Genomic DNA, 27,798 nt, shown 5'->3' with positions numbered 1-27,798 from the left:
TTAATTTCTCCTTCTACTACATTATTAGTAAAGAGAAATGCATCATATTTCTTTATATTGGTTTTGTATCCTGTGACTTTGCCAGATTCATTTATTATTTCTCATAGTTTATTTTGTAGAGTATTTAGGGTTTTCTGTATATAGTATCATGTCATCTGCAAATTGTCCAAGTTTTACTTCTTCCTTACCAATTTAGATGCCTTTTATTCCTTTTTCTTGTCTGATTGCTGTGGTTAGGACTTCCAGTACTATGTTGAACAAAAGTAGAGACACTGGACATCCTTGTCTAATTCTTGATCTTAGCAGAAAAGCTCTCAGTTTTTCACCATTGAATATGATGTTAACTATGGGTTTTTTATATATGGCCTTATTATGTTGAGGTATGTTCACCCTAAACCTACTTTGTTGAGGTTTTTATCATGAATGGATGTTATACTTTGTCAAATGCCTTTTCTGTATCTAATAATCACGTGGTTTTTATCCTTTCTTTTGGTGTGTCGTATCACGTTGATTTATTTGCAAATATTGAACCAATGTTGCATCCCAAAAATGAATTCCACTTGACCAAGGTGAATGACTTTTTTAATGTATAGTTAGATTTGGTTTGGTGACGTTTTGTTAAGTATTTTTCCATCTGTGTTCACCAGAGATATTGGCCTGTAATTCCCTTTTTTGTAGTGTCTTTATCGGACTTTGGTAACAGGGTAGTGGGAGTCTCATAAGTGAATCTAGAAGCTTTCCTTCCACTTCTCTTTTTGGAATAGTTTGAGAGAATATATACAACTCTTCTTAAAATGTTTGGTAGAATTCACCTGTGAAGCTGTCTGGTCCTGGATTTTTTTGTTTGCAGAGTTTTTTGATTATGGATTCTATTTTCATTGCTGGTAATTGGTCTGTTCAAATTTTCTGTTTGTTCCTGAGTGAGTTTGGGAAGATTATATGTTTTTAGGAACTTACCTATTTCTTCTAGATTGCCCAATTTGTTGGCATATAATTTTTCATAATGTTTTCTTATAATTCTGTTTCTTTGGTATTGGTTGTTATTTCTCCTCTTTCACTTATGGTTTTATTTATTTGAGACCCCCCCACCTCTCTTTTTTAATGAGTCTGGGTAAAAGTTATCAATTTTGTTGATCTTTTCAAAGAACCGGGTCCTGATTTCATTGACCTGGTTATCCTTTTCTTCTTCTTCTTTCTTCTTTCTTCTTCTTTTTTGTTTCTATTTCATTTATTTCTGCTCGAATCTATTATTTTCTTCCTTCGGCTGGTTTGGAGTTTTGTTTGTTCTTCTTTTTCTAGTTCTATTAGATGTAAGGTTAGGTTATTTATTTAAGATTTTCTTGCATCTTGAGTGAGGCCTGTATTGCTATAAACTGCCCTCTTAGAATAGCTTTTGCTTCATCTCAAAGACTTTAGACCATTGTGTTTTCATTTTCATTTGTCTCCATGTAACTTTTTATTTCCTCTTTGATATTCTGATTGACCTATTCATTGTTTGATAGCATGTTATTTAACCTCCATGTATTTGTGTTCTCTACAGATTTTTTCTTGTGTTTGATTTCTGGTGTGCTAACACTGTGGTCAGAAAAAATGCATAGTATAACTTTAATCTTTTTGAATTTGTTGAAACTTGTTTCGGGGCCTCACTTGTGATCCATTCTGGACGGTAATCCATGTGCATTTGAAACAAGTGTGTATTCTGCTATTCTAGGATGAAATGTTCTGAGTAGATCTGGTCTAGATCCATCTGGTTAGATCCATTTGATCCAGTGTATTATTTAAAGCCACTGTTTCTTTGATTTTCTGTGTGGATGATTTATCCATTGATGTAAGTTGGGTGCTAAAGTACCCTACCATTATTTATCACTATTGACTATTTCCTTTATGTTTGTTATTAGCTGCTTTATGTATTTGGGTGCTGCAGTTAGATGTGTAAATATTTACAATTATTATACCTTCTTTTTTGGATTGTTTCCTTTATCGTTATATAGTGTCCTTTTTCCTTTATTAGTCTTTGATTTAAAGCCTATTTTTTCCAGCATACGTTTTCCTACCATGCCTTTCTTTTCACATCCTTTTGTAGAAGTGTTTTTTCCATCTTTATTGTACTTTCAGTCTGCATGTGTCTTTAGGTCTAAAATGGGTCCCTTTTGGGCAGCATATAAATGGGCCTTATTTTTCTTTTCCATTCCTTCACCCTGTCTTTTGTTTATTTTTTTTCACCCTGTCTTTTGATTGGAGTATTCTGTCCATTTACATTCAAAGTAACTATTGACAGGTATGTACTTATTGCCATTGTATTACTTGTTTTATGGTTGTCTTTGTAGTTCTCTGTTCCTTTGTTCTCTTGCTCTGTTCTCTCATGATTTGCTGCCTTTCTTTGTGATATACTTGGATTCCTTTCTCTTTATTTTTTGTATATTACCAATTTTTTATTTGTGGTGACCATTAGGTTTATATATAACATCTTCTGTATATTACCAGTCTATGTTTAGGTGATGGTCACTTAAATTTGAAACCATTCTTTTAGCACTAAATTTTTACTCCTTTCCCAGCCCTGTTTTATGTATATGGTGGCCTACTTTATATCCTTTTATTCTGTGAATAAAAGGTAATTGGTCTGTTCAAATTTTTACAGGTGTGATTTTTACAGGTATATTTAATTTTAGTGCCTGAGTGATTTTTACAGGTATATTTAATTTTAGTGCCTTTTTGCTTCTTTTCTTTCTCTTGCCTGTGATCTTCCCTTTCTGCTCAGAGCCCCCTTTAACATTGCTTATAGGGCTGGTTTAGTGGTGATGAATTCCTTTAACTTTTGTTTGGGAAATGCTCTCTCTCTTTCTATTATAAGTGATTTCTATGCTGGATAGAGTATTCTTGGCTGCAGGTTTTTTCTTTCAGTCCTTTGAATATATCATGCCACTCTTTTCTAGCCTACAAATTTCTGCTGCAGAATCTGCTGATAGTCTTATAGGATTTCCCTTGTATGTAACTGTTTTCTTTTCTCTTGCTGCTTTTAAAATTCCCCTTTTGCTGGCTTTTTGCCATTTTAATTACTATGTCTTGGTGTAGACTTCTTTGGGTTAATTTTTGGGGCATCTCTTTACCTCCTGGATCTGCATTTCTGTTTCCTTCCACAGATTTGAGGAGTTTCCAGCTATGATTTCTTGAAATAGAATTTCAACCCCTTTTCTCTCTCTTCTCCTCTGGGGTCCCTATAATGTAAATGTTATGCTTGATGGTATTGCTGAGTTCCCTTAATCTGTTTTCATTTTTATTTTTTTTTCTCTGTCCAGTTAGCTTGATTGTTTTCCATTACTCTCTCCTGCAAGTCCCTGATTTGTTCTTCCACTTCCTCTAGTCTGCTATTTATTGCATCTAGTGTATTTTTTGTCATCTCTGATTAGCTCTTTTTTATGTTTTCTGTCCCTTTCTTGAGGGTATCACTGAGTTCCTCTACTTTTTCCTCAAGTCTAGTATCTTTATGGCCATTACTTAAAATTCTCTATCAGGTATATTACTTATCTCCATTTCATTTAGCTGTCTAGCTGTGATTTTGTCTTGTTCTTTCATTTGGGACATAGTCCTCTGTCTCCTCATTTTGTGTAACTCTGTGTCCTTTTTTATTTTAGGGAAGTCTGCCATATCTCTTGCTCTTAAAAGTAGTGGCCTTAGGGGAGCCTGGGTGGCTCATTTGGTTAAGCATCTACTCTTGGTTTCAGCTCAGGTTGTGATCTCAGGGTTGTGAGATTGAGCGGGGCTTTGTGCTCAGCAGGGAGTCTGTTTGGGAATCTCTTCCTCCCTCTCTTTCTGCCCCTCTGCACCCTATGTGCTCTCTTTCAAATAAATAAATAAATCTTAAAAGAAAAAAGAAAAGTAGTGGCCTATGAAGAAGAGTGCCTTGCAGTGCAATGTTCCAAGTTCACAGAACTCAGCGCTTCAGGTATGTCTCCTATATGGGTTGCTTGTGCAGTTCTGTATGGCTGAGCTGCATTTGCCTTTAGCTTTGTCATCTACAATGGCTCTCTTTGCCTTTTGTGTGCAGAATTTGGTCACTGTTTTGAAAATGGGCCATTCTGGGGCCATGGTGGGCCTAAGTTGAGTCAAACCAGGCATTTACCAGAGATGCAGTAGCACAAAACTGCAAAGTTGGCCCCTGTGTTGGCCCTTGAGCTTTTGCTGGTGGGTGGGGCCTATAGCTAGAGTTGATGTCTCCCTTCAGCCCACTGCTGGTGCCACAGGTGGGCTGGAGTAGGGGGTTATCTTACCTTCTACCTTGGGTAGGAGTCACTTTGGAGTGGTGCTCACCCTTGTCAGAGCTCCTTGCACACTGCCAGTCTTGTGGCACCGCTTTGGATGAGCTCCTGCCACGGACATACTAGAGGGGGAAAGTCTACAGTAGAATGTAGGGGTGAGGCATGTGGTGCCAGCATGGTCTTCACTAGTCTGCTGAGGGAGAAAACCTGCAGCCACCTGGGAAAACTTGCCAAGACTGGTGGGGTTAGGGATGCAGATTGGCAGAAGCGCAACAGGGCAGGGTGCACTGTTAGTAAGCTAAGTGAAACATGTTGGTGCTGTGCTGGTTCCTGCAGGTATCCATGTATTTAGGCTGGAGGGCAAGGGAGTGAAATGTTGCCCAGAAGCTATTTTGTTCTTGGAGAAGCCTCCCAAAGATCCCTGCCCCTCCAGCACATGCTCTGAGATTAGTAAATAAATCTTATTCCCCTTATTCCCCAGGCATTTTTCAAACTGCTGCTTATATGTCATAACTCAGTGGGACTGTTTATAGTAAAAAAGATTAAGGGCAGAAAGTCTGTTTCCTGTTGTCCTCCCAGCTCTTCCAGAACTGAGGCCACTGATTTTTAAAGTTCCAGGTGTTACATCCCACTGATTTTTAAGAACTTGTGAAGTTAGGCCCTTCTGGTTTTCAAAGCCAAGTGTTATGAGGATTTGTCTTCCCCATGTGTCTCCCGTGCCTAGGATGCCTGGTATGCCTGATATGGGGTCTGTTGCTCTCTCCTCTCCACATCTGCAGTATCCCTCCAGGGGAGAGTTCTGTGGGTCCATTTGGCTCCTGACAGCATCTCCACCTTTCCTTCCCTCTTTGATGTGGCTTCTTCTCTGTATTTACCTGTAGAGAGTTTGATCTGTCAGTCTTTGGGTCATTTTCTGGGTTATTTACACTGATGTAGGTGCTACCTAGTTGAATCCATGGGATGAGTTAAGCTTATGAACCTCCTACTCTGCCATCTTCCCTGGAAGTCTCTGCAACCAATAAATATTCTGAATTTTTAAAAACAAACAATTTGAAATTATGTCTTTTTCAATTTGCATTTATTTGAATATTAACAAAGTGAATTATCTTTCATGAGTATAGGGCATTTATATTTCTTCATGGTAAACTGGCTGTATTCTTTTTCCATTTTTTAAAAAGATGTATTTATTCTAGAGAAAGAAGGATAAGGAAAGAGAATCTCAAGCAGACTCCCCACTGAGCAGGGACCTTAATGTGGGGCTCGATCTCATGATCCTGAGATGACTTGTGCTGAAATTAAGAGTCAGACACTTAAATACCTGAGCAACCCAAGTGCCCCTTCTTTTTCCATTTTTATTAACAATATTCCAGCAATCTTTTTCACACCAAAAATAGTTCAAAATCCTTTTTAGTGGCTATACCTACTTTAGTATTATTTTATATTGCTTTCTCCCACACATCCAAGACTCCTCTGTATTTAAAGATATGCCATTACCTAACAGAGCTGTGTTTTTTAAATCTATACATATATGCACCAGATACCAATTATGTTACTTTTTCTCTATTTTCCCTCCTAGCATAACTTTTATTTGTCCTTCAAGATTCAGATCAAGGATCAGTTCCTTCTCTTTACCTGCACAGCAAATATTTGTGCAAGTATCTGTTATAAAACCTATCATACATTATATAATTAACCATTGTTCACAATGGTCTGTCTCCTCATCTGGGCTCACAGCTTCTTGAGACATGGAATCACAACTGATCTCTACATTCCTGAACAGTGCCTGACATGTAGTTAGCACTGATTATCTTTTGACTGTATGAGTTCAAGATCATAGTAATATTAATAATGTTAACAAAGTAGCATATGTCAGACACACAAATGTCAAATTTGTGCAGTAGTATTTCTTATAAAATGTTTATCATAATATAATATACAATTGAATTTTGAAGTCCTCTCAGATATTAAAATCTCACCAAAGAACATAGCAATAGAGTTTTTTTTCCCTGACAAAACTATGTCAGACATTTAGTTTAAAAACTTGCATTTTTCCCTTAGGAATTAAAATAACTTATTTAAATAATGCTATTGCGTATAGTCATAATCTACTATTCAAGAAAATTTTCTTATATTGGTAAAGAAAACTAAGAGAATTAAAACAAAAAAAATACTCCTCAGTCATGTCTGATTTGTAATCTGAACAGTAAGCTCTTTTGTTCAAAATCTTTGTAACTATGACCAAGATTCATTTGGATTAATCTTTTATTTTGTTTTATTTCCAAAGGACATCCATTACTTTGCACTAGATAAGGGTGAATTGGCACTAGCTGAAGTGGCAAGAAAAAGAGCTTGTGATATTGATGCGGAATCAATAACCTCTGGAGTTGGTAAGAATTAATGCTGTTTTCTTTAACTACTTTTTGTTTCAATCAATACTTACTCAGTATCATTTATATTTATGTTTGTAGGACATGGCTGGTTAATTTGAATTACTTTCTTTGTAAAGAGAGTGACTTTTAAAAAAGAATTACGGTTGGTAAATAATACAATATGCATATATAAGTGGGAATTTTGGTGATATAAAAATTAATAACCACTGATTAATCACCATTTAGGAAAAAGTTAAAAGGACACCGTTCTTTTCATAAGATTTTTGAGGAAGAGTTTATTATCATAAGTGCTCTTATTAATATTAGCCAACACAGGAACTTTTATAATTACTTATACACATAAACATGTCATATCTCAAAAGAATTCTGTCATATATCAAAGTATTTCACATGGAAAAAAAAAGTATTTCACATGGGATTTTAGGTTTTATGGGTAATTTGTTCTCATTTAGAAGCTACTAGTCATTTTACAGCATAGTCTTCCAAAGAAGACCAATCAGAAACCTAAATTTAATCTACAGGTTCATTCAAAATTTTATATTTAAAAATGTAGTTTTTAAACTACTGTAATATCAACATGAGCTTCCATTTCCTAAACTTAAGTTTGTCTGATGTGACTAAATCTGGTATTACTGATCTCTGGACATCCCAATTCCCATTCTTTCTGGCTTTTACTATTCCTGGATTAGGCAAAGGATCTTCAGAATTGTAAAAGAATTCATTTCTCTGTGGAACTCCTAATAAACAAAGAAGATTTATACCTTGTAAGTTTACTTCAAATTATTATAACAAGTCTCCCCAATGATTGATCCTCTTTGTTTTTATAATGCTGTTTGCACCAAAAGGAGCAATTGTCAGCTTCTAATGATGGGGGTTTTGCATCTTAACGCTATTTAAAGTTACTAAGGGTAAAAAGGATTGTGAAAAATTATCACAAAATTTCCCGAAAATGAAGAAAAACTCCACTTTTCACCAGAATGCTTTCCATGTGCTGTGAGTGGTTTGATTAGATTACTGTAGCCAGCTGATACTTCCTAGCCAAGGACCCTTTTTGAGCCCTACTTCATTTCTAGCAAATATCTTTCTTCATTGAAACCCCGATCCTCCCCACTTTTCAGCCTTTCTTTCAGGCTTTACCCTTTGACCTTGATTACTCTCCCTTGACAAAGATACCATTCAGTAACAATAGTACCTATCAAGAGGTGAACATTCAGATGAATGTTCTACTCCACTTTTATTTTGGAAACTGGGGTAACTCCCACTCAAAATTAGAAAAGGAATTAGGAAAGAATCTCTAATTTGTTCATTGTAGTTTCTGTCTAGTTATTAAAAAAAAATTAAAGATTTTATTTCTTTGAGAGAAAGAGCATGAGAAAGTGAGAGATCACAAGCAGGGGACAAGGGTAGATGGAGAAGCAGACTCCCTGCTAAGCAGGGAGCCCAATGAAGAACTTGATCGTAGGACCCTGAAATCATGACCTGAGCTGAAGGCAGACGCTTAACAGACTGAGCCACCCAGATGCCATGTCTGGTTCTTCCATACAGCCCACATTATTCTGGGGAAAGCTAATTTTCTCTCAAATTCCTTCAATTTAGTCCAAATCTGCTTTCTCATACTTTTCTGAAAGCAGAAAATAATTAAGTTTTTGGCTTTCAAGAGTGTTCTTTGATGCAAGCCATCAATATAACTAAAAGCAAGAGTTGCCAAAGGAAAAGTTAAATGATAATAATCTGAACAATTTGAAATTTTTTTAAATTTTTTATTCTGGTATAACATACATACAGAAGAGCACATAAATCATAAATGTGACTCAACAGATTTTCACAAAGTAAATACATTCTCATAACCATTACCCAGACCAAGTAACATACATTACCAGGACCACACAATCCCTCTCATATCTACCTTAAGGTACTACATCCTCGCCCAACTATCTTTACTTATAACACTATAAATTAGTTTTACCATTCTTTCAAATTTTAAATAAGTGGAATATATATTATTCTTTGGTATTTGGCTCCTTTCACTCAACTTTATGATGTAAAACGTGGATCTGCTGGGTATGTGCTTAAAGTGGATTTGCTGGGACAAAGGATATATTCATATGTTCAACTTCAGTAGTGTGGGAAAAGAAAAAATTTTCCTCTGTCCTTTAAGGTTTTTCCACCTGAACTAAAAAATTTATATAAGACTGATTAATAGAGAAACTAACGATATGTTGGCTAATTGTATTCAAATTTTTTAAAAGATCCAAGAAAAAAAAAAAGACTGATTAATGGAAAATGAAACAAGGTTTAACCCAGGAAAACTGAATATCTCACCAAAACAGCTGAAGCCACCAGCTTAAATACCATCTCCATCTAAAGACAAAAGAAGATTTGCAGGTAGAGGATTAGTTATGGAGGGTACCATAAAAAGCATAGTAAACAAGACTGAAGTTGTCATGCAGATTTAAATTCATGCCTTTTCCACTGGTAACAGTTTCTAGACATTTAAGGGTAATCCCCTTCTTCCTGATACCAAGGGAGACACCCTTATAAATGGAGGTTTCCCTTATACATGGAAACTTAGGTTTCAGAGATCTTCTAATATCTACAGTTTCTTTAAACTTACCAGCTCAGAATAATCAATATGCCAAAGAGACATTTTTGAATCAAATTTATATATTCTTTTTAAAAAAGTTTTTATTTAAATTCCAGCTAACATACAGTGATTTAATATTAGATTTCATTCTTTTTTTAAGGCTGAGTAATATTCCATTGTATGCATGTATATATGTACACATGTATACATACATACATACATACACACCACTTCTTTACCCATTCATCAGTTGATGAACATTTGGGTTCCTTCCATAATTTGGCTGTTGATAATGCCATTATAAGTATCGGGGTGCATGTATCCCTTTGAAGAAGTATTTTTTTTATTCTTCAGGTAAATGTCTAGTAGTGTGATTGCTGGTAGTTCTGTGTTCAATTTTTTGAGAAATTTCCGTCCTGTTTTCTAGAGTGGCTACACCAGTTTGCATTCCCACCAACCCACCAGTGCAAGAGGGTTCCCCTTTCTCCACATCCCAAAGATGCATAGCTTAGGTGGAAAAATCTGCTCCCTGACAATAGCTATTTCCAGTTTTCCTAAGGAGCTGTAACAATTTGTCTTCTCACCAGCAGTCCATAACAGTACAGCTTGCTCCATGCTCACTGGTGCATGATATCGTCTGTCCTGCATTTTAGCCATTGTGGTGGCTAAACATTAATATTTGGCATATGTGACACACACACACATACATATATAAATATATGTTCCTAGGCTTTTTATTTAATTGGTCTCTTTGTACTTGCACAAATATCTCAGTGTTTTTTTTTTAATTGAAGTATAGTTGACACACAATATTACATTAGTTTCAACTGTACAGCATAGTTATACCACGAGTTTATATCCTATTTCATGTTCACAAGTGTAGCTATCCTCTGTCACCATCTGCTATTCCAGTACCACTGACTAGATTCCCTATACTGTACCTTTCACCTCATGACTTCATTCTGTAACTGGAAGCCTGTATCTTCTACTTCCCCTTCATTAATTTACCCATCCCCCACCCATGTCCCCTCTGGCAGCCCTCAGTTTTTCTCTATAATTACAGGTCTGTTTCTGCTTTTGTTTGTTTTTTTAGATTCTGTGTATTTATCTATGTCTGACTCATTTCACTTAGCATAATATCCTTAGGTCCATCCATGCTGCCTCAAATAGCAAGATCTTACTCTTTTTTATGGTGGAGTGTGTGTGTGTGTGTGTGTGTGTGTTACATTTTCTTTATCCATTAATCTATTGATAGACTCTTGGGTTATTTCCCTATCTTGGCTATTATAAATAATGCTGCCATATATAGGGGTACATATATATTTTCAGATTAGTGTTTTCATTTTCTTTGGGTAAATACCCAGTAGTGGAATTACTGGATTATATGGTTTTTTTTTCTATTTTTTTTAATTTTCTGAGAAACATCCACATGGCTTTCCACAGTGGCTCTACCAATTTACAATAGATAAAAGTACCTTTAGCTCCACATCCTCGACAACACTTATATCTTGTCATTTTGAATAGAGCCTTTCTGACAGGTATAAAGTGGTATCTCATTGTGGTTTTGATTTTGCATAATTCTGCAAATGTTGAGCTCTGTTTCATGTACCTATTGACCATATGTTTGTCTTTTTGGGGAAAATGTCTTCAGGTAGGTACTCTTTCCATTTTTTTAACTAGATTGGTGAGTTTTTTGGTGGTGGGTTGTACACATTTTTTTTTGTACACATTCTTAACATATTTTGAATATTAACTGCTTATCAGATGGATCATTGCAAATATCTAATCCCATTCAGAAGGTTGCTTTTTGTTTTGTGGATGACTTGTTTCACTTTTCTTTTTTTTTTTTTTTTTTGTTTCACTTTTCTTAAAGGAAAAAGCAATCGCTTTTAATTTTGGTGTGGTCTCAATGGTTTATTTTTGCTTTTGTTTCCTTGCCTGAGGAGACAGGCCTAGAAGATACTGCTAAGTCTGCTGTCAAATAAATTATTACGTTTTCTTCTAAGGTTTTATGGTTTTAGGTTTAACATTTAAGTCTTTAATCCAATTTGAGCTTTTTTTTTTTTGTATAGTATAAGAAAGTAGTCCAGTTTGTGTTGCATATAGCTGTCCAGTTTTCCTAGCACCATTTGTTGAAGAGACTGTCTTTTCTCCATTGTAAATTCTGAAGATTAATTCACCTTGTAAGTGTGGGTTTATTTCTGGATTGTCTGATCTATGTCATGGATCTATGTGTCTGTTTCTGTGTCAGTACCATACTGTTTTTGATTACTACAGCTTTATTGTGTATCTTGAAATCTGGGCTTGTAATATATCTCACAATTGCTTTGCCTATTCAGGATCTTTTGTTGTTCCATACCAATTTTTGATTATTCTAGTTCTGTGGGGGGAAAAGCTATTGGTATAAATAAGGGATTGCAATGAAACTGCAGATTACTTTGGGTATTATGGACATTTTAACAATACTGGTTTTTCCAATCCATAATCATAGAATATCTCCATTTTTCTGTGTCTACAATTCCTTTCATCAGCGTTTTATAGTTTTCAGAGTACAAGTCTTTTACCTCCTTGATTAAGTTTCTTCTTAGGTATTTTTTTAAGTGATATTGTGAATGGAATGGTTTTTTTTTTTTTAATTTCTCTGCCACTTCATTATTAGTGTATAGAAACTCAACTCATTTCTGTGTATTAATTTTGTGTACTGAAACTTTACTGAATTTATTTATCATTCCTAGTAGGCTTTTTTTTTTTTTTTTTTAAAGATTTTATTTATTTATTCATGATAGTCACAGAGAGAGAGAGAGGCAGAGACATAGGCAGAGGGAGAAGCAGGCTCCATGCAGGGAGCCCGATGTGGGATTCGATCCAGGGTCTCCAGGATCATGCCCTGGGCCAAAGGCAGGCACCAAACCGCTGCGCCACCCAGGGATCCCCCTAGTAGGCTTTTGAGGGAGTTTTTAGAGTTTTCTATGTATCGTATCATATCATCTGCAAATGGTGACATTTTAACTTATTCCTTATTAACATGAATGCCTCTGATTTCTTTATCGTGTCTGAGTGCTGTGGTTGTGACTTCCACAGTTCAGTGAAAGTGGTGAGAATGGACATCCTGGTCTTACTTGAGCTCTTAGAGGAAAAGCTCTCAGCATTTTACCATTAAATATGATATTAGCTGTGGATTTCTCATATATGGCTTATATTATGTGGTGTCATATTCCCTGTAAAGCTACTTTATTGAGAGCTTTTGTCAGAGATAGATGTTGAATTTTGTCAAATGCTCTTTTTTTTTTTAACATCTATTGAAATGATCTTGTGATTTTTATCCTTCATTTTATTAATGTGGTTTGGCACATTGGATGGTTTGCAAATATTGAACCATCTTTGCCTTCCCGGAATAAAGCCCACTTACTTGTAATGAATGATCCTTTTAATGTCATTGAATGTTGTTTGCTGATATTTTGTGAAGGGTTTATGTATCTTTGTTCATGAGGGTTACTGGCCTATAGTTTTCTCTTTTTTTTTTTTTTTTTTTTAGTGTCTTTGGCTTTGGTATTGAGGTATGCCAGTCTTGTAGAATATATGTGGAAGTTTTCCTTTCTCTTCTGTTGTTTGGAATACTTTAAGGAAAATGGGTACTGTTTTTTAAAGATTTCTATTTATTTTTGTATTTCAGAGAGAGACTGAGAGAGCACAAATGGGGGGTAGGAATAGAGGGAGAGAGACAGACTCCACAATGAACATAGAACCCAATGTGAGGCTCAATCCCATAAGAGCTTTTGATTAGAGATTCAGTCCTGTTACTACTAATTGGTCTGTTCAGATTTTCTATTTCTTCTTGATCCAGTTTTGGAAGACTGTAGTTTTCTAGGAATGTATCCATTTCTTCTAGGTTGTCCAATTGATTGATATATAATTTTTTGTAGTAGTCTCTTTTAATCCTTTGTATTTCTATAGTATTTTGTTACTTCTCCTCTTTCATTTCTGAATTTATTTACTTGGATCCTCTCTTTTTCTTCTGATGTATCTGGCTAAAAGTTTATCAATTTTGTATATCTTTAAAAAAACACAGCTCTTGGTTTCACTCTTCTTTTTTTTTTTTTTTTTTTTTTTTGTTTCTCCTATCTATACTTCTATTCTGATACCTGTTTTTTCCTTCCTTTTTCCTTCCTTATACTCATCTTTGGCTTTGCTTGTTCTTCTTTTTCTAGATCCTTATAATTGTTAGGTTATATTGTTTGAGACTTTTGTTTCTTGATGTATCTCAATATTGATATAAACTTCGCTCTTAGAACTGTTTTCACTGCATCTCAATGATTTTGAACCATTGTGTTTTCATTTTATTTCCAGTGTTTGATTTCCTATTTGATTTTTTTTTGTGGACCAACTGTTTGTTTTGTAGCATGTTGTTTAGCATCCACATATTTGTGGATTTTGTGACTGATTTCTAGTTTCATAGTGGTGTGTTCAGAAAAGATGCATAGGATACCAATCTTCTTCTACTGATTAAGACTTATTTTGTGGCCTGCCTTCTGATCTATCCCAGAAAATGTACCATGTGCACCTGAAAAGAATGTGTATTCTGTTGCTTTTGGGTGGAATGTTCTATACATATCTGGTAAGTCCATCTGGTCTCCTTTGTTTTTTAAAGACACTTTTCTTTCTTTCTTTCTTTCTTTCTTTCTTTCTTTCTTTCTTTCTTTCTTTCTTTCTTTTTACAAGTTTTTTTTTGTTTTTTAATTTTCAGCTAGTTAACACACAGTGCAATATTAGTTTCAGGTGTAGAATGTAATGTTTCATCACTTACAATACCCAGTACTCATCACAAGTGTTTTCCTTAATATCCATCACCTGTTTAATCCACACACACACACACACACACACACACACACACATCCCCTACAGTAACCATCATTTTGTTTTCCATAGTTAAGAGTTTTTCTTGTTTTGCCTCTCTTTTTCCCATTTCATTTGTTTTGTTTCTTAAATTCCACATATGAATGAAATCTTACGGTATTTGTCTTTGACTTATTTTACATACCATAATACACTTTACCTCCATCCACATTGTGCAAATGGCAAGACTTCATTCTTTTTGATGGCTGAGTAATATCCCATACCTTACTACCTCTATATCCATTCATCAGTTGATGGATATTTGGGCTCTTTCCATAATTTGGCTATTGTTGATAATGCTGCTATAAAAATTGGGGTACATGTGTCCCTTTGAATTAGTATTTTTGTATCCATTGGGTAAACCCTAGTCGTGCAATTGCTGGACAGTAGGGTAGTTCTATTTTTTTTTTAAGATTTTATTTATTTGTTCATGAGAGACACACAGAGAGAGAGAGAGACAGAGTGAGAGAGAGACAGAGAGAGAGAGAGAGGCAGAGGCACAGGCAGAGGGAGAAGCAGGCTGTATGCATATGCAGGGAGCCTGATGTGGGGACTCAATCCCAGCCTCCAGCATCAGACCCTGGGCTGAAGGTGGCACTAAACCGCTGACCAAGTTCTATTTTTAACTTTGAGTAATCTCCATATTGTTTTCCAGAGTAGCTGCACCAGTCTGCATTCCCACTGTTTTCATATTGATATTCTGTCTGGATGTTCTATCCTTTGATGTAAGTGGGGTATTAATTCCTTTGTATTATTGCATTGCCATCATTAACTTCCATTGTGTCTGCTAATGTTTCCTTTATGTATTAAAGTATTTCAGTATTGGGTAGATAGATAGGTACCCTCTGGTTAAACTGATCCTTTTATCATTATGAACTGTCTTTCTTTGTCTCATGCTGCAGTCTTTAAGACTATTTTGTCTGATATAAGTATTGCCACTCTGGCTTTTTTTTTCTTGCTTCCATTTACATGGTACATCTTTTCCATCTCTTTACCTAAAGTCTTTGTGTGTCTTTCAGTCTCAAGTGGTTCCCTTTTAAGCAGTATATGAGTCTTGTTTTTTTTTTTTAAATCCATTCCGTAAGCCTGTGTTTTTTGATTTGAGCATTTAGACCCTTTACATTTAGAGTAATTATTGATAGGTATGTACTTACAGACATTCTGTTCATTATTTTCTGGGTTTTGTAATTTTTCTCTTTTTGCAATTGATAACTCTCTTTAACACTCTCTTTAATAAAGGAATGCTTGGTATTCTTAGTTTCTTGAATCTTTATTATAAGTATGGGCTTGTGGTTACCAAAAGGTTCATATATAACACCTTATGTATATAGAAGTCTGTATTAAGTTGATAGCAATTTAAGTTCAAACACATTGTAAGAGCACTTTTACTACCCTTTCCATGTTTTACATATATATGTTAGGTATTATATTTTTTAAATTCTTATTTTTCTCCTAATTATAGCCTTTGCCACATAAAGAAGTCCATTTAACATTTCCTGTAAGGCTGGTTTAGCGGTCATGACCTTTTTAAACTTGTTTGAGAAACATTTTCTCTCTCCTTTATTTTGAGTGATTACCTTGCTGGGTAGGATATCCGTGGCTGCAAGTTTTTCCTTTTAGGACTTTGAATATAAAACATCACATGCTTTGACTTACAAAGTTTTTGCTGAAAAATCAGCTGTCACCCTTGTGGAGTCCCTTGTATACAACTGTCTTCTGTTCTCTTGCTCCCTTCCAAGGGATCCATTAACCTGTCTTCATTTTTTTAAATTATTTTTTTCTTTAGCTGTTCAGATTGGATGCCTTTTATTACCATGTCTTCCAGATCACTGATCCATTCTTCTGTATCCATGAAACTATTGATTCCTTCCAGTATATTTTTCATTTCCGTTACTGTATTCCATTCTGATTGGCTCTTTCTCATATTTTCTATCTCTTTGTTGAAGGTCTCAGTTCTTCCACCTTTTTCTTCATACGGTAAACACAGAACACAGAACACAGAACCCAATGTGAGGCTCAATCCCATAAGAGTTTTTTGATTAGAGATTCAGTCCTGTTACTACTAATTGGTCTGTTCAGATTTTCTATTTCTTCTTGATCCAGTTTTGGAAGACTGTAGTTTTCTAGGAATGTATCCATTTCTTCTAGGTTGTCCAATTGGTTGATATATAATTTTTATATCTTTATGATCATTACTTTCAATTATTTATCAGGTATATTGCTTATCTGTTTCTTTTATTTTGGTTTTGTTCTTTCACTTGGGGAGTATTTCTCTGATTCCTGATTTTAGGCCTACTTCCTGTGACTGTTCCTATGAATTATGCAGGACAGCTGCTTCTCTGAAATGTGAAGGAGTGGTCTTGTGTATGATTTTACCCTGCCACTGGGCGGCAGTGTGGCTGGCATGAGCGAGGAGTCATAGGACATTCCCTGCTGGGGCTGCCCTAGTGGAATGGCCATATCTTAAGTGGGCATAGGCTGGGACAGTCCCAAGATTTCCCACACAGAGGGTGTCCCTGCAGAATTGCTGAAGCAGATGCAAGCTATGGTGTCCTAGGTTGCTCTGTGCTGGGGGGCCTTTGGCAGGGTAATTGGTTCCAAAGCAAGTATGAGCCAGGAGATCCTGAAGAACTCTGAGCCAGGGTGTTCTAGGGTGCACCGTGCCTATGCCACCCTGGTGACATCGTAGAGCTGCAGCATGTACTGCACCGGGGCCACCTTGGAATGGCGAGGGATGGTGTGAGCTAGGGGCACAGGGCTCACAGAAGTGGTAGGCCATCTAGGATACATGGACCCAATCCTATCCACACTATCAAGGTGGAGGGTTTATGTAAACCTTGGCGCTCACCAGCCTCTCTGACCCAGAGTTCCAGCAGCTCCTCCACTATTTGGTAGGGTTTTAGGGCTAGTTCCTTTATATTTTAGTCACTTTTTTAAAAAACAGCTTTTTTTCTATGCCTCAGGGTGTCTGGGACTGCAGGGAGCAAGGGATCTAAAACTCACTGAGACTGCAGACTGGCTGTAATGTCCAGACCCTGGTCCACTCTGTGCCATCAAGGTTGAAGAGAACGTAAGCTGGCACTCACCTGCCCCCTTTAACCTGGAAAGAATTCCAGCAGCTCCCACTATTTGGGAGGGTTCTAGGTCTTATTCACTTGTATTCTAGTTACTCTTTTAAACTACAGCTTTTGTTCCATCCCACGCGACTGACAAACCTGCTTATGGTCCTCAGTACTATCCCTCCTTACTGCTGTTTGCAGCATCAGGAAAGGGTGGTCCTTTCATCATTATGTCTCTATCTTGACATTGTCTGTGTGGTTACTCTTTTGTTGTGAGGAAACCGTTCTACCAGTGCACGGTTCTTTAGGAGGAACTGCTGTGTAAACAGGTATAGATTTGGTGTGTCTGCAAAGGAGGGGGAGTTCAGGGTCTCCCTCCATCGCCATCTTGGACCCGGTATCTCACTGTTTTAAGGAATTCTGGCTTAAAGTCTTTACTTATTTGTTGAAATACAATTGATACATAATATTAGTTGAAGGTGTACAACATATTTATTCAACAATTATATACATTATTAAATAAGCATGATTATGGTAGTTACTGTGTCACCATGCAAACTCATTACAGTATTATTCACTGTACTTCCTGTATATTTTTCATGCTTGTGATTTACTTATTTTACAAATGGAAGCTTATGGTTCTTAATCTCTTTCACTTATTTTTTTTTAAGATTTTATTTATTCATGAGAGGGGATCCCTGGGTGGCTCAGCGGTTTAGCGCCTGCCTTTGGGGGAAGCAGGCTCCATGCAGGGAGCCCGCAGTGGGACTCGATCCCGCGTCTCCAGGATCACACCCTGGGCTGCAGGCGGCACTAAACTGCTGTGCCACCAGGCTGCCCTCACTTATTTTGGTTATCCCTACCCACCTCCCTGTGGCAGCTACCAATTTCTTGTATTTATGAGTCAGTTTCTTTTGTTTGTTCAGTTGTTTTGTTTTTTAATTCCACATATAAATGAAGTTATGTGGTATTTGTCTTTCTCTGTCTGACTTACTTCACTTAGCATGATGCCCTCTAGGTCCATTTATGTTGTCTCAAATGGCAAGATTTCCCTTTTTTATTATGGTTCAGTAATATTCCTTTGTGTGTGGTGTGTGATACAAACATGTATACAAACACACACACACAAATCACATTGTATTTATCCATTCATCTACTGATGACCACTTGCATTGCTTCCATATCTTAGCTATTGTAAATATTCTGCAAAAATGACATCTACGTCTTTTTGAATTAGTGTTTTCACTTTCTTCAGAAAAATATTCAGGTATGTAATTATTGGGTTCTATGATATTTCCATTTTTAATTTTTTGATGAACCTCCTTACTGTTTCTCATAGTGGCGACACCAATTTACATCTTACCAACTGTACATGACTATTCTCTTTTATCCACATCCTCACTAATGCTTTTGTCTTTTTGATACTAGCCATTCTGATTGCTTTGAAATGATATCTCATTGTGATTCTGATTTCCATTCCTCTGATTATTAGTGATGGTGGGCATCTTTTTATGTGTCTCTTGGCTATATGTCTTCTTTGGAAAAATGTCTATTCAGGTTCTCTACCCATTTTTTAATCAGACTATTTGGGGTTTTGGGGAATGGGTGAGTCATATAAATTCTTTATATGTTTTGTTTTTTTTTTTTAAAGATTTTATTTATTTATTCATGACAGACACAGGGAGAGAGAGAGAGAGAGAGAGAGAGGCAGAGACACAGGCAGAGGGAGAAGCAGGCTCCATGCAGGGAGCCTGACGTGGGACTCGATCCCAGGTCTGTAGGATCACACCCCAGGCTGAAGACGGCGCTAAACCACTGGGCCACCAGGGCTGACCTCTTTATATATTTTGGATGTTAACCCCTTATCAGACATCATTTCCAAACAACTTCTCCCATTCACTAGGTTCTCTTTATGTTCTGTTGTTGGTTTCCTACACTATGCAAAAGCTTTTTAATTTGATATAATCCCCATTGTTTATTTTTGCTTTTGTTTCCCTTGCTTGGGGAGAAAAAATTCCAGAAAAATATTGCTAAGGCTGATGTCAAAGACATGACTATATTTTCCTTGGGAAGTTTTATGGTTTCAAGTCTCATATTTAGGTCTTTCAGCCATTTTGAGCTAATTTTTTGTTTATGGTGTGATAAACTGGTCTATCTTCCTAGCACCATTTATTGAAGAGATGGTGTTTTCCTCATTATATATTCTTGCCTCCATTGTCAAAGATTAGTTAACCACAGGAGTGAGCATTTATTTCTGGGCTCTCTATTGCCATGGATCTACGTGTCTGGTTTTGTATAAGTACCATACTGTTTTGATTACTATAGCCTTAGAATAATTTGAAATCTGGGATTGTGATACCTCCAGCTTTATTCTCCTTTCTGAAGATTACTTTGGCTACTTTGAGGTCTTTTGTGGTTCTATACAGATTTTAGGATTATTTGTTCTAGTTCTAAGAGAAATATTGGTCATTTGATTAGAATTTGACTGAATCTGTAGATTGCTTTGGATATTATGGACATTTTAACAATATTGATTCTTCCAATCCATGAGCATGGTATTTTTCCATTTATTTATGTCACTGTCAATTTCTTTCATCAACGTTTTAAAATTTTCAGAGTACAAGTCTTTTAACCTCCTTAGTTAAGTTTATTTGTCCATATTTTATTTTTTGCTGAAATTGTAAATGGGATTGTCTTCTTAATTTTTCTGATAGCTCTTTGTTGGTGTATAGAAATGCAACATATTTTTGTATATTGATTTCATAACCAGGCACTTTCCTAAATTCATTTTTTCTAATAAATTTTTGGTGGAGTTTTTATGGTTTTCTATATAATGTCAGCTATAAATAGAATTTTACTTCTTCCTTACCAATTTGCATGCCTTTTGCTTCCTTTTCTTGTCTGATTGCTGCGGCTATGAATTCCAGTACTATGTTGAATAAAAGAAGTGGGAATGGATACGCTTGTCTTGTTTCTGATCCTAGAAGTAATTTCACTGTTGAGTTTGAGATAGCTGCGGCTTTTTCACATACGGGCTTTATTATGTGGCGGTATAGTCCTTCTGTACACACTTTGTTAAAAGCTTTTATCATGAGTGGATGTTGCATTGTGTCAAACACTTTTTCCCATCTTTTGAGATAAGATTATCGTATGTTTTTTTATCCTATTAATGAAGTTTATCACATTGGTTGGTTTATGAATATTGAACCACTCTTGCATCCCTGGGATAAATGCCACTTGATCATGGCAAATGATTCTCTTAAAGTTTTTAAATTCATCTTGTTATATTTGTTATAGATTTTTACGTCTATATACAACAGAGTATTGGTTTGAAATGTTCTTTTTCTTTTTCTTTGTAGTATTTTTGTTTAGTTTTGGTATCATGGTAATGCTTGTCCTGTAGGATAAATTTGGAAGTTTTCCTTCCTCTTCTATGTTTTGGAAAAGTTTAAGAATAGGCATTAATTCTTCTTAAATAATTGGTAGAATTCTCTGTGAAGCTGTCTGGTTCTGGACTTTGGTTTGTTGGGAGTTTTGTCATTATTGATTTAATTCCATCACTAATAATCAGTCTGTTCAAATTTTGTTTGTTCCTAAGTGGATTGGGGAAGATTATGTATTTCTACAAATTTACCCATTTCTTCTAGTTTGTCCACAATTTGTTGGCATGTAATTTTTCATAATATCCTCTTACAATCCTTTATATTTCTGTGGCGTCAGTTACATTTTCTCCATTTCTGATTTTGAGTCCTCTTTTACTTGATGAATCTGGCTAAGGGTTTATCAATTTTGTTGATCCTTTCAACAAATCTGTTCCTGGCTTAATTGATGTTTTCTATTGTTTTACAGACTATTTCATTTACTTCTGCTCTCATCTTTATTATTTCCTTCTTTCTACTAGCTTTAGATTTTGTTCTTTTTCTAGCTCTTTTACATATAAAGTTAGGTTTTCTGAAATTTTTGTTTCTTGTGGTAGGCCTGTATCACTATTAAGTTCCCTCTTTAGAACAGCTTTTGCTGAATCCCAAAGATTTTGAACTGATGTGTTTTCATTTTTTAAAATTTCTTCTTTGATTTTTTTGATGACTGTTTTGTAGCATGTTGTCAATCTTATATTTATTTAGACTTGTGGCCTACCTTGTGATCTATCCTTGAAAATGTTCTGTGTGCACTTGAAAAGTATGTATATTCTATTATTTTTGGATGAAATGTTCCGTATGTATCTAAGTCTACCTGGTCTAATGTGTCATTCAAAGTCAGTGTTTCCTTGTTGATTTTCTATCTGAATGATCTATCCTTTGATATAAGTGGGGTATTAAAGTTCCTTACCATATTACTGTCAATATTTTTCATTATGTCTGTTTATATTTCCTTTATGTATCTATATATTCCAATGTTGGGTGCATAGATATATACAACTTCTATCCTCTTGTTGGGTTGTTCTCTTTATCATTATGAAATAATCCTTGTTTCATGCTGAAGTTTTTTAAAAGTCTGACTTTTCTGATGTAAGTATTGCTACAGGTTTTTTGTTTCTGTTTCCATCTGCATGGTATGTTTTCTCTCCCTTCACTTTCTGTATGTGTCATTAGGTCTGAAGTGAGTCTCTTGTAGGCAGCACATAGGTGAGTCTTGTTTTTTTTTTTTTAATCCATTCAGTCACCCTATGTCTTTTGGAGTGTTTAGTCCATTTAATTTAGAGTAATTGCTAATAGGAACATACTTACTGCCATTTTATTACTTGTTTTCTGGTTATTCTTGTAGTTCTCTGTTCCTTCTTCTCTTGTGATTTCATGGCTTTGTGTAGTGTTATGCTAAGCTTTGTTTTTTGTGTATTAGAGATTTTTTTTTGTATTAGAGGTTTTTGATATATGGTTACCATTAGGTTCATATTTAACATTATGTACACAGCAGTCTATATTAAGTTGATGTTTGTGTAAGTCCAAACACATTCTAAAAGCACTAAATTTTTATTCCTCCCTGCATGTTTTATGTTTATGATGTCATTTTTTTTCATATTTTATATTATTTGTATGTATCCCTTGATTGGTTTTTGTAGATATATTTTATTTTACTTACTGCTTTTGTGTTTTAACCTCCATCCTGGTTTTATAATAGATCTTCTATTACCTCTACTATGTGTTTACTTTTACCCATGAATTTTTTTCCTTTACAGTTTTCTTATTTCTAGTTATGGCCTTTTATTTCCACCCAAAGAATTCCTTTTAACGTTTTTTGTAAGTCTAACTCTCTGGGTTTGTTTCTGTGTATTAGAAAATCAGATATGTTTCCTGGTCTTGAAAGTAGTGGCCTTGTGTAGGGGAGGTCCTGTGGTGCTCCATAGTGCAATCCCCACTGGTCACCAGAACCAGGCACTCCAGGGGTGTCTGCTCTGTAGCCACATGCACCCTGCTGTTGTCACTGAACCATGTTTGCCTTCAGACCAGCCTGCTGCTGTGACCCACTTTGCCTGCTGTGGGTGCACCAGACGGGTTTGGTCTCTGTGCTGTCGAGAGGGATGTCTGAGGCCACCGTGGGCTCGGAGGTGAGTAGGGTCAGCAGCCAAGCTAGCTGTCTGTAATCAGCCACTGCACAGCTGCAGCTACACTGAATGGCAGAACTGGCTGTCTGCATGGCCAACCGAGAGGCTTTTAGTGGAGGGCAGGGTGAGCAGTCAGACTAAATATCTGCAGTTAGACTCTCTGCCACAGTTGCAGGTGCACCAAGCAGCTAGGCTTTATACCACGTAGCCAAAAGGGCTTGGTTGTTGGATCTGCTGGCACACTGGGGTGTGGGCTTGTCTTACACGCTTGCCAGGGCAGGTGCTGGCCCCGCCGGAGCTCCTTGCAAGATGTGAGAGAGCAGGAGCCACTCTGGAGGGATGCGGGTGAGGTAGGCAGGTCCGGGTGGAACACAGGTGGGCATGCCGGTGCTGGCAGGGTGGCTGGAGAGGGTTACCACCGGTTCCCACAAGTGTCCAGCTAGTCTGGGGGAGAGGAAGAGAAAGGACACCTGTCAGCACTTCTGCTCCTGTACAAATATCCTAAAGAGTCCTTCCCTTTCACTGCATGTTCTGAGATTAGTAAGTAAATCTTTTTGTATGCTCACTTTTCAAATGGCTGTTGTGTCTCTGGCCAGGTTATTATGTTCACTCTTTAAGGGTGGGGACTGAGTTTACTGCCATCCTTCAGCCTTCCCAGAGTTAAGCCCACTGATTTTTTTTTTAAATTTATTTATGATAGTCACACACAGAGAGAGAGAGAGGCAGAGACACAGGCAGAGGGAGAAGCAGGCTCCATGCACCGGGAGCCTGACGTGGGATTCGATCCCGGGTCTCCAGGATCGCACCCTGGGCCAAAGGCAGGCGCCAAACCGCTGCGCCACCCAGGGATCCCAAGCCCACTGATTTTTAAAGCACCCAGATTTACAGTGCACTCATTTTAAAAGCTCCCAAAGTTAAGCCTGACTGGTTTTTAAAGTTAGATGTTATGGAGACTTGTCTTCCCAGTGCCTGGATGCCTGACATTGGGTCTGATCCTCTCCCTTCTCCCCACTTTTAGTGTTAGTCCCCAACTGTGTCTACTATTCCCCTCCTACCCTTTCAATGCAGCTTCCTCTCTATTGACTGTGGAAAGGTCTGTTCTGCGGACTGTTCTCATAGGTAGGTGCTTAATGTAGCTGTTATCTCAGTGTTCGTGGGATGAGGTGAGCTCAAGATCCTCCTACTCCACCATCTTCCTTGAACCTCAACTTTACCAGGTATTTTAAGTGAAACTGCACTAACCTAATACTGACATTTTTACAATATTGAATATTGCAGCATGAATATGGTATCTCTCCATTTGAAAGTTCTTTGATGTTTGTCAGTGATATCTGATTATTCCTCATAGTTGTCTTGTATTTCTTATATTTACTCCTGTGACCTTATCTTGTGCTGTTTAAGGTGTAGAACATGTTTCTGATACAGATAAAGTGCAGTAGGATTACCACCATAGTAGTATTAGCTAACACCTCTATCATCACCTTATTACTATTTCTTCTCTTTTAACATTTTCTCTTTTAACATTTTAAAATACATTTTAATGTTTAAAAAACATTTTAAAATAAAATATAGTACTGCTAACTATACTCCCAATGCTGTGCATTAGATTCCCCAGAACATATTATAAGTGGAAACTTGTACCCTTTGATCAACATCTCCTTAATTAAATTCTCCCACACTCACCTCCTGGCAACCACTGCTGTACTAATCCTGCGAGTTAAAGATTCTACACGTAAGCAGTACGGTATTTGTCCTTGTCTGTCTGCAGACTTATCTCACTTAACATAATGTTCTCAAGGTCCATCCATGTGGTTGCGAATGGCAGGATTTCCTTCTTCTCGTGGCTCAACTTATACATATATAACAACTTGCATGTACATATATATATATATACACACATATATATTGCATCTTCCTTATCCACTCATCTACTGATGGAGACTTAGGTTGTTTGCCTATCTTGGTTATTGTGAATAATACTGTAATAAACATGAGAGTACAGATATTTTTAATTTCCTTTGTATACATACTAAAAAGTAAGATTGCTGGATTATACTGTAGTTCTATTTTCAATTTTTTGAGAAACCTCCATACTGTTTTCCATAGTACTTGCACCAATTTACATTCTCACCACCACAGGTCCCTTTTCTCTAACTCATCATCAACACTTATTGGCTATTCTCTTTTTTCTTTTTTTAATAAGATTTTATGTAGTTGAGGGGATCCCTGGGTGGCTCAGTGGTTTAGCGCCTGCCTTCAGCCCAGGGCGTGACCATGGAGTCCCGGGATAAAGTCCCACATTGGGCTCCCTGAGTGGAGCCTGCTTCTCCCTCTGCCTGTGTCTCCGCCTCTCTCTCTCTCTCTCTCTCATGAATAAATGAAATCTTAAAAAAAAAAAAAAAAAGATTTTATGTATTTGAGAGAGAGAACAAGAGAGAGCAGGAATAGGCAGGTTTAGGGGCAGAGGGAGAAGCAGACTCCATGCTGAGGAGGGAGCCCAACACAGGGCTTGATCCCAGGACTCTGGGATCATAACCTGAGCTGAAGGCAGACACTTAACCAAATGAGCCACCCAGGTGCCCCTGGCTATTCTCTTTTTGATGATAGCCATTCAAACAGTATGTGGTACTATTCATTGTGGTTTTGATTTGCATTTCCCTGATGATTTTTTTTTTTAATTGGTGTTCAATTTACTAACATACAGAATAACACCCAGTGCCCGTCACCCATTCACTCCCACCCCCCGCCCTCCTCCCCTTCTACCACCCCTAGTTCGTTTCCCAGAGTTAGCAGTCTTTACGTTCTGTCTCCCTTTCTGATATTTCCCACACATTTCTTCTCCCTTCCCTTATTTTCCCTTTCACTATTATTTATATTCCCCAAATGAATGAGAAGAGGGTTAGTGATGTTGAGCACATTTTCATGACCTTGTTGGCCTTCTGTGTGTCTGTCTCCTGAAAGTTTATTCAGATCAGATTTTTTGTTGTTACTCAATTGTGAATTCTTTGTATATTTTGGATATTAACTCCTTATCAGTTATATGGTTCACAAATCATTTTGGAGTGTTTCTTTTGCTGTGCATAAGTTCTTTAGTTTGATGTAGTTCCACTTATTTATTCCATTTATTTATTTTCGACTTTTTTTCTTTTAAGATTTATTCATTCGTGAGAGAGACAGAGAGAGAGAGACAGACACATAGGCAGAGAAAGAAGCAGGCTCCCTAGTAGGAGCCTGATGCAGGACTCGATCCCAGGACCCCAGGACCACGCCCTGAGCCAAAAAGGCAGATGCACACCGAGCCACCCAGGTGCCCCTATTTCTGCCTTTGTTGCTTACACTTTTGGTATCATTTAAAAAAAATTGCCAAGAACCATCTCAAAGAGCTTTTCCCTGTGTTTCCTTCTAAGGCTTCACACCTAGGTGTGTAAGAAAGTCTGGGAAACAACTTCAGTGAGGTAATCATACAGCCAGTGAAACACCTTTAACTATAAAAATAATAAGCCCCTTGAAGGGAGAACTGCAGTTTATGTGTTACAATGAGATTTGCAGAATAATATTTAGCAGAAGAAAATAGCAAAATGGGGAACTGTCTTCCTTTATATAATCCACATATTCACAGAAACAGAAATATTTTTAAAATCCTATTCAAATATAGTTTGCAACTGCACTTACTGTGCCTGCCTGTATCTTTGCATATAAGTAAATTTTTCCAAATGCATTATCCTTACAAATATACTTATTCTACATGATCTTTCACATCTCCTATATCAAAAGGCTGTAGGCTTTATAATTTGCCAACCCACTTTAAAATATTTTAAATTTCTGATATAAAAGCTTATTTGGGCTTAATGGGGAGCTTTAAAGAACTTAATATTAAAAATATAGTATAAAAATAAAGAATACTCATGTCACCCAGAGAAAACTGATACTACTCTGCTTCCTTTTATTAACTAAGCACATATTTAACAAAAATTCAAATCATTCATCTTCCTTTTTGTTACCCAGTGGTTTGTTGTGATGGTGTTTGCATATCATTAAAAATCATTCAGAAGCCTGATTTTTATTATGTTCTTCTTAACTGTCTTTTTGACTTTCTATAAAATCACAGTACCTACCATTGTAAAAATTGTATAAAAGTAATATGCAGTATATGATACATAGATAAAGGTTAAACTTTGCTCTTATACTTAAAATACCTCATTATTTATACAAAAAGCTTCTAAATCTACAAAAGTTTTTTTTTAAATTCTACAATTTAAAATTGGATTTAACTATTTAGCTACACTGCTTGAGAGGCCACATTCTATTACTTGTTTGACTTAGGAGACTCATTCATGCCAACCTACTTGTGGCTCCATTTCACCAGCCTTCTCTTTACTGTGTCATGATGTCAGGTTTGATCTATACCTTCCTACCTCTAGGCGTCTTTGCCTAAAGACATAATCCTAAACCCTTTGTACTTATAAGCACATCAAAGACTAGCTGCTTTGCTTTAGCTGCAGAGATCTATACAAGACTATTACTTGTATAACTTAAGAGATTTATAGTTTTCAGCAGAATTCCTTAGAATGCATGTGTATACAACCTTTGTTGCTTTCTTTGTGGCAACCTACCACTGTCAGTGACAAAATGTGACATATTAATAACACCAGTCCTTAATTACCTTAAGTATAGATTTTCTCTAAATTAGATATTTATTTTCAGGTCAGACTTCTCCATCATCTAAATAGTTAAATAGTATTCAGAATTCTAAAATATGTTAAATATATCATAAAACAAGAGGTCATCTTTTCAGAACTCACCTAGTCATAAATTGACACTTAGCAAAAGATGTTAATAATCTTTTCCTGTGGAGAAAGTTTCAAATATTATACTATTTGGGTTTTGACCTTCCTTTTTCTCCTTTTCAGAAAGGAGTCAATGTTTCAAAACATTCTTCTCTGTTTTACTTATTTTCAGAATAGTAAATTGTGCTGATCCAGGACAGAATTATTGCCAATTAAATTTTCTGTAAGTAAATAATGAAGAATTTTACTTGAGGATTAGTATGTAATATCAAGAATAACTAATGAAA

The 27,798-nt window shown here is 36.4% G+C and overlaps 1 protein-coding gene across 16 annotated transcripts in view; it reads left to right on the top strand.

The window, feature by feature from the left end:
• WDPCP (WD repeat containing planar cell polarity effector) overlaps nucleotides 1-27,798 on the top strand; it is a 429,099-nt gene that overhangs the window by 276,286 nt on the left and 125,015 nt on the right. For 15 of the 16 annotated variants that reach the window (XM_072768570.1, XM_072768566.1, XM_072768568.1 and 12 more), the window contains one exon: nucleotides 6,541-6,643. In XM_072768570.1, coding sequence (XP_072624671.1) covers nucleotides 6,541-6,643 — 103 coding nt within the window. Of the gene's footprint in view, nucleotides 1-6,540; nucleotides 6,644-7,335; nucleotides 7,385-27,798 lie in introns of those variants that run through there. The other variant, XM_072768577.1, reaches the window with a different exon arrangement.

Source organism: Canis lupus, chromosome 11 (genome assembly GCF_048164855.1).
Source record: "Canis lupus baileyi chromosome 11, mCanLup2.hap1, whole genome shotgun sequence".
Taxonomy (NCBI): domain Eukaryota; kingdom Metazoa; phylum Chordata; class Mammalia; order Carnivora; family Canidae; genus Canis; species Canis lupus.
Note: the sequence above shows the minus strand (reverse complement) of the source record. Positions and strands in the feature narration are given on the sequence as shown.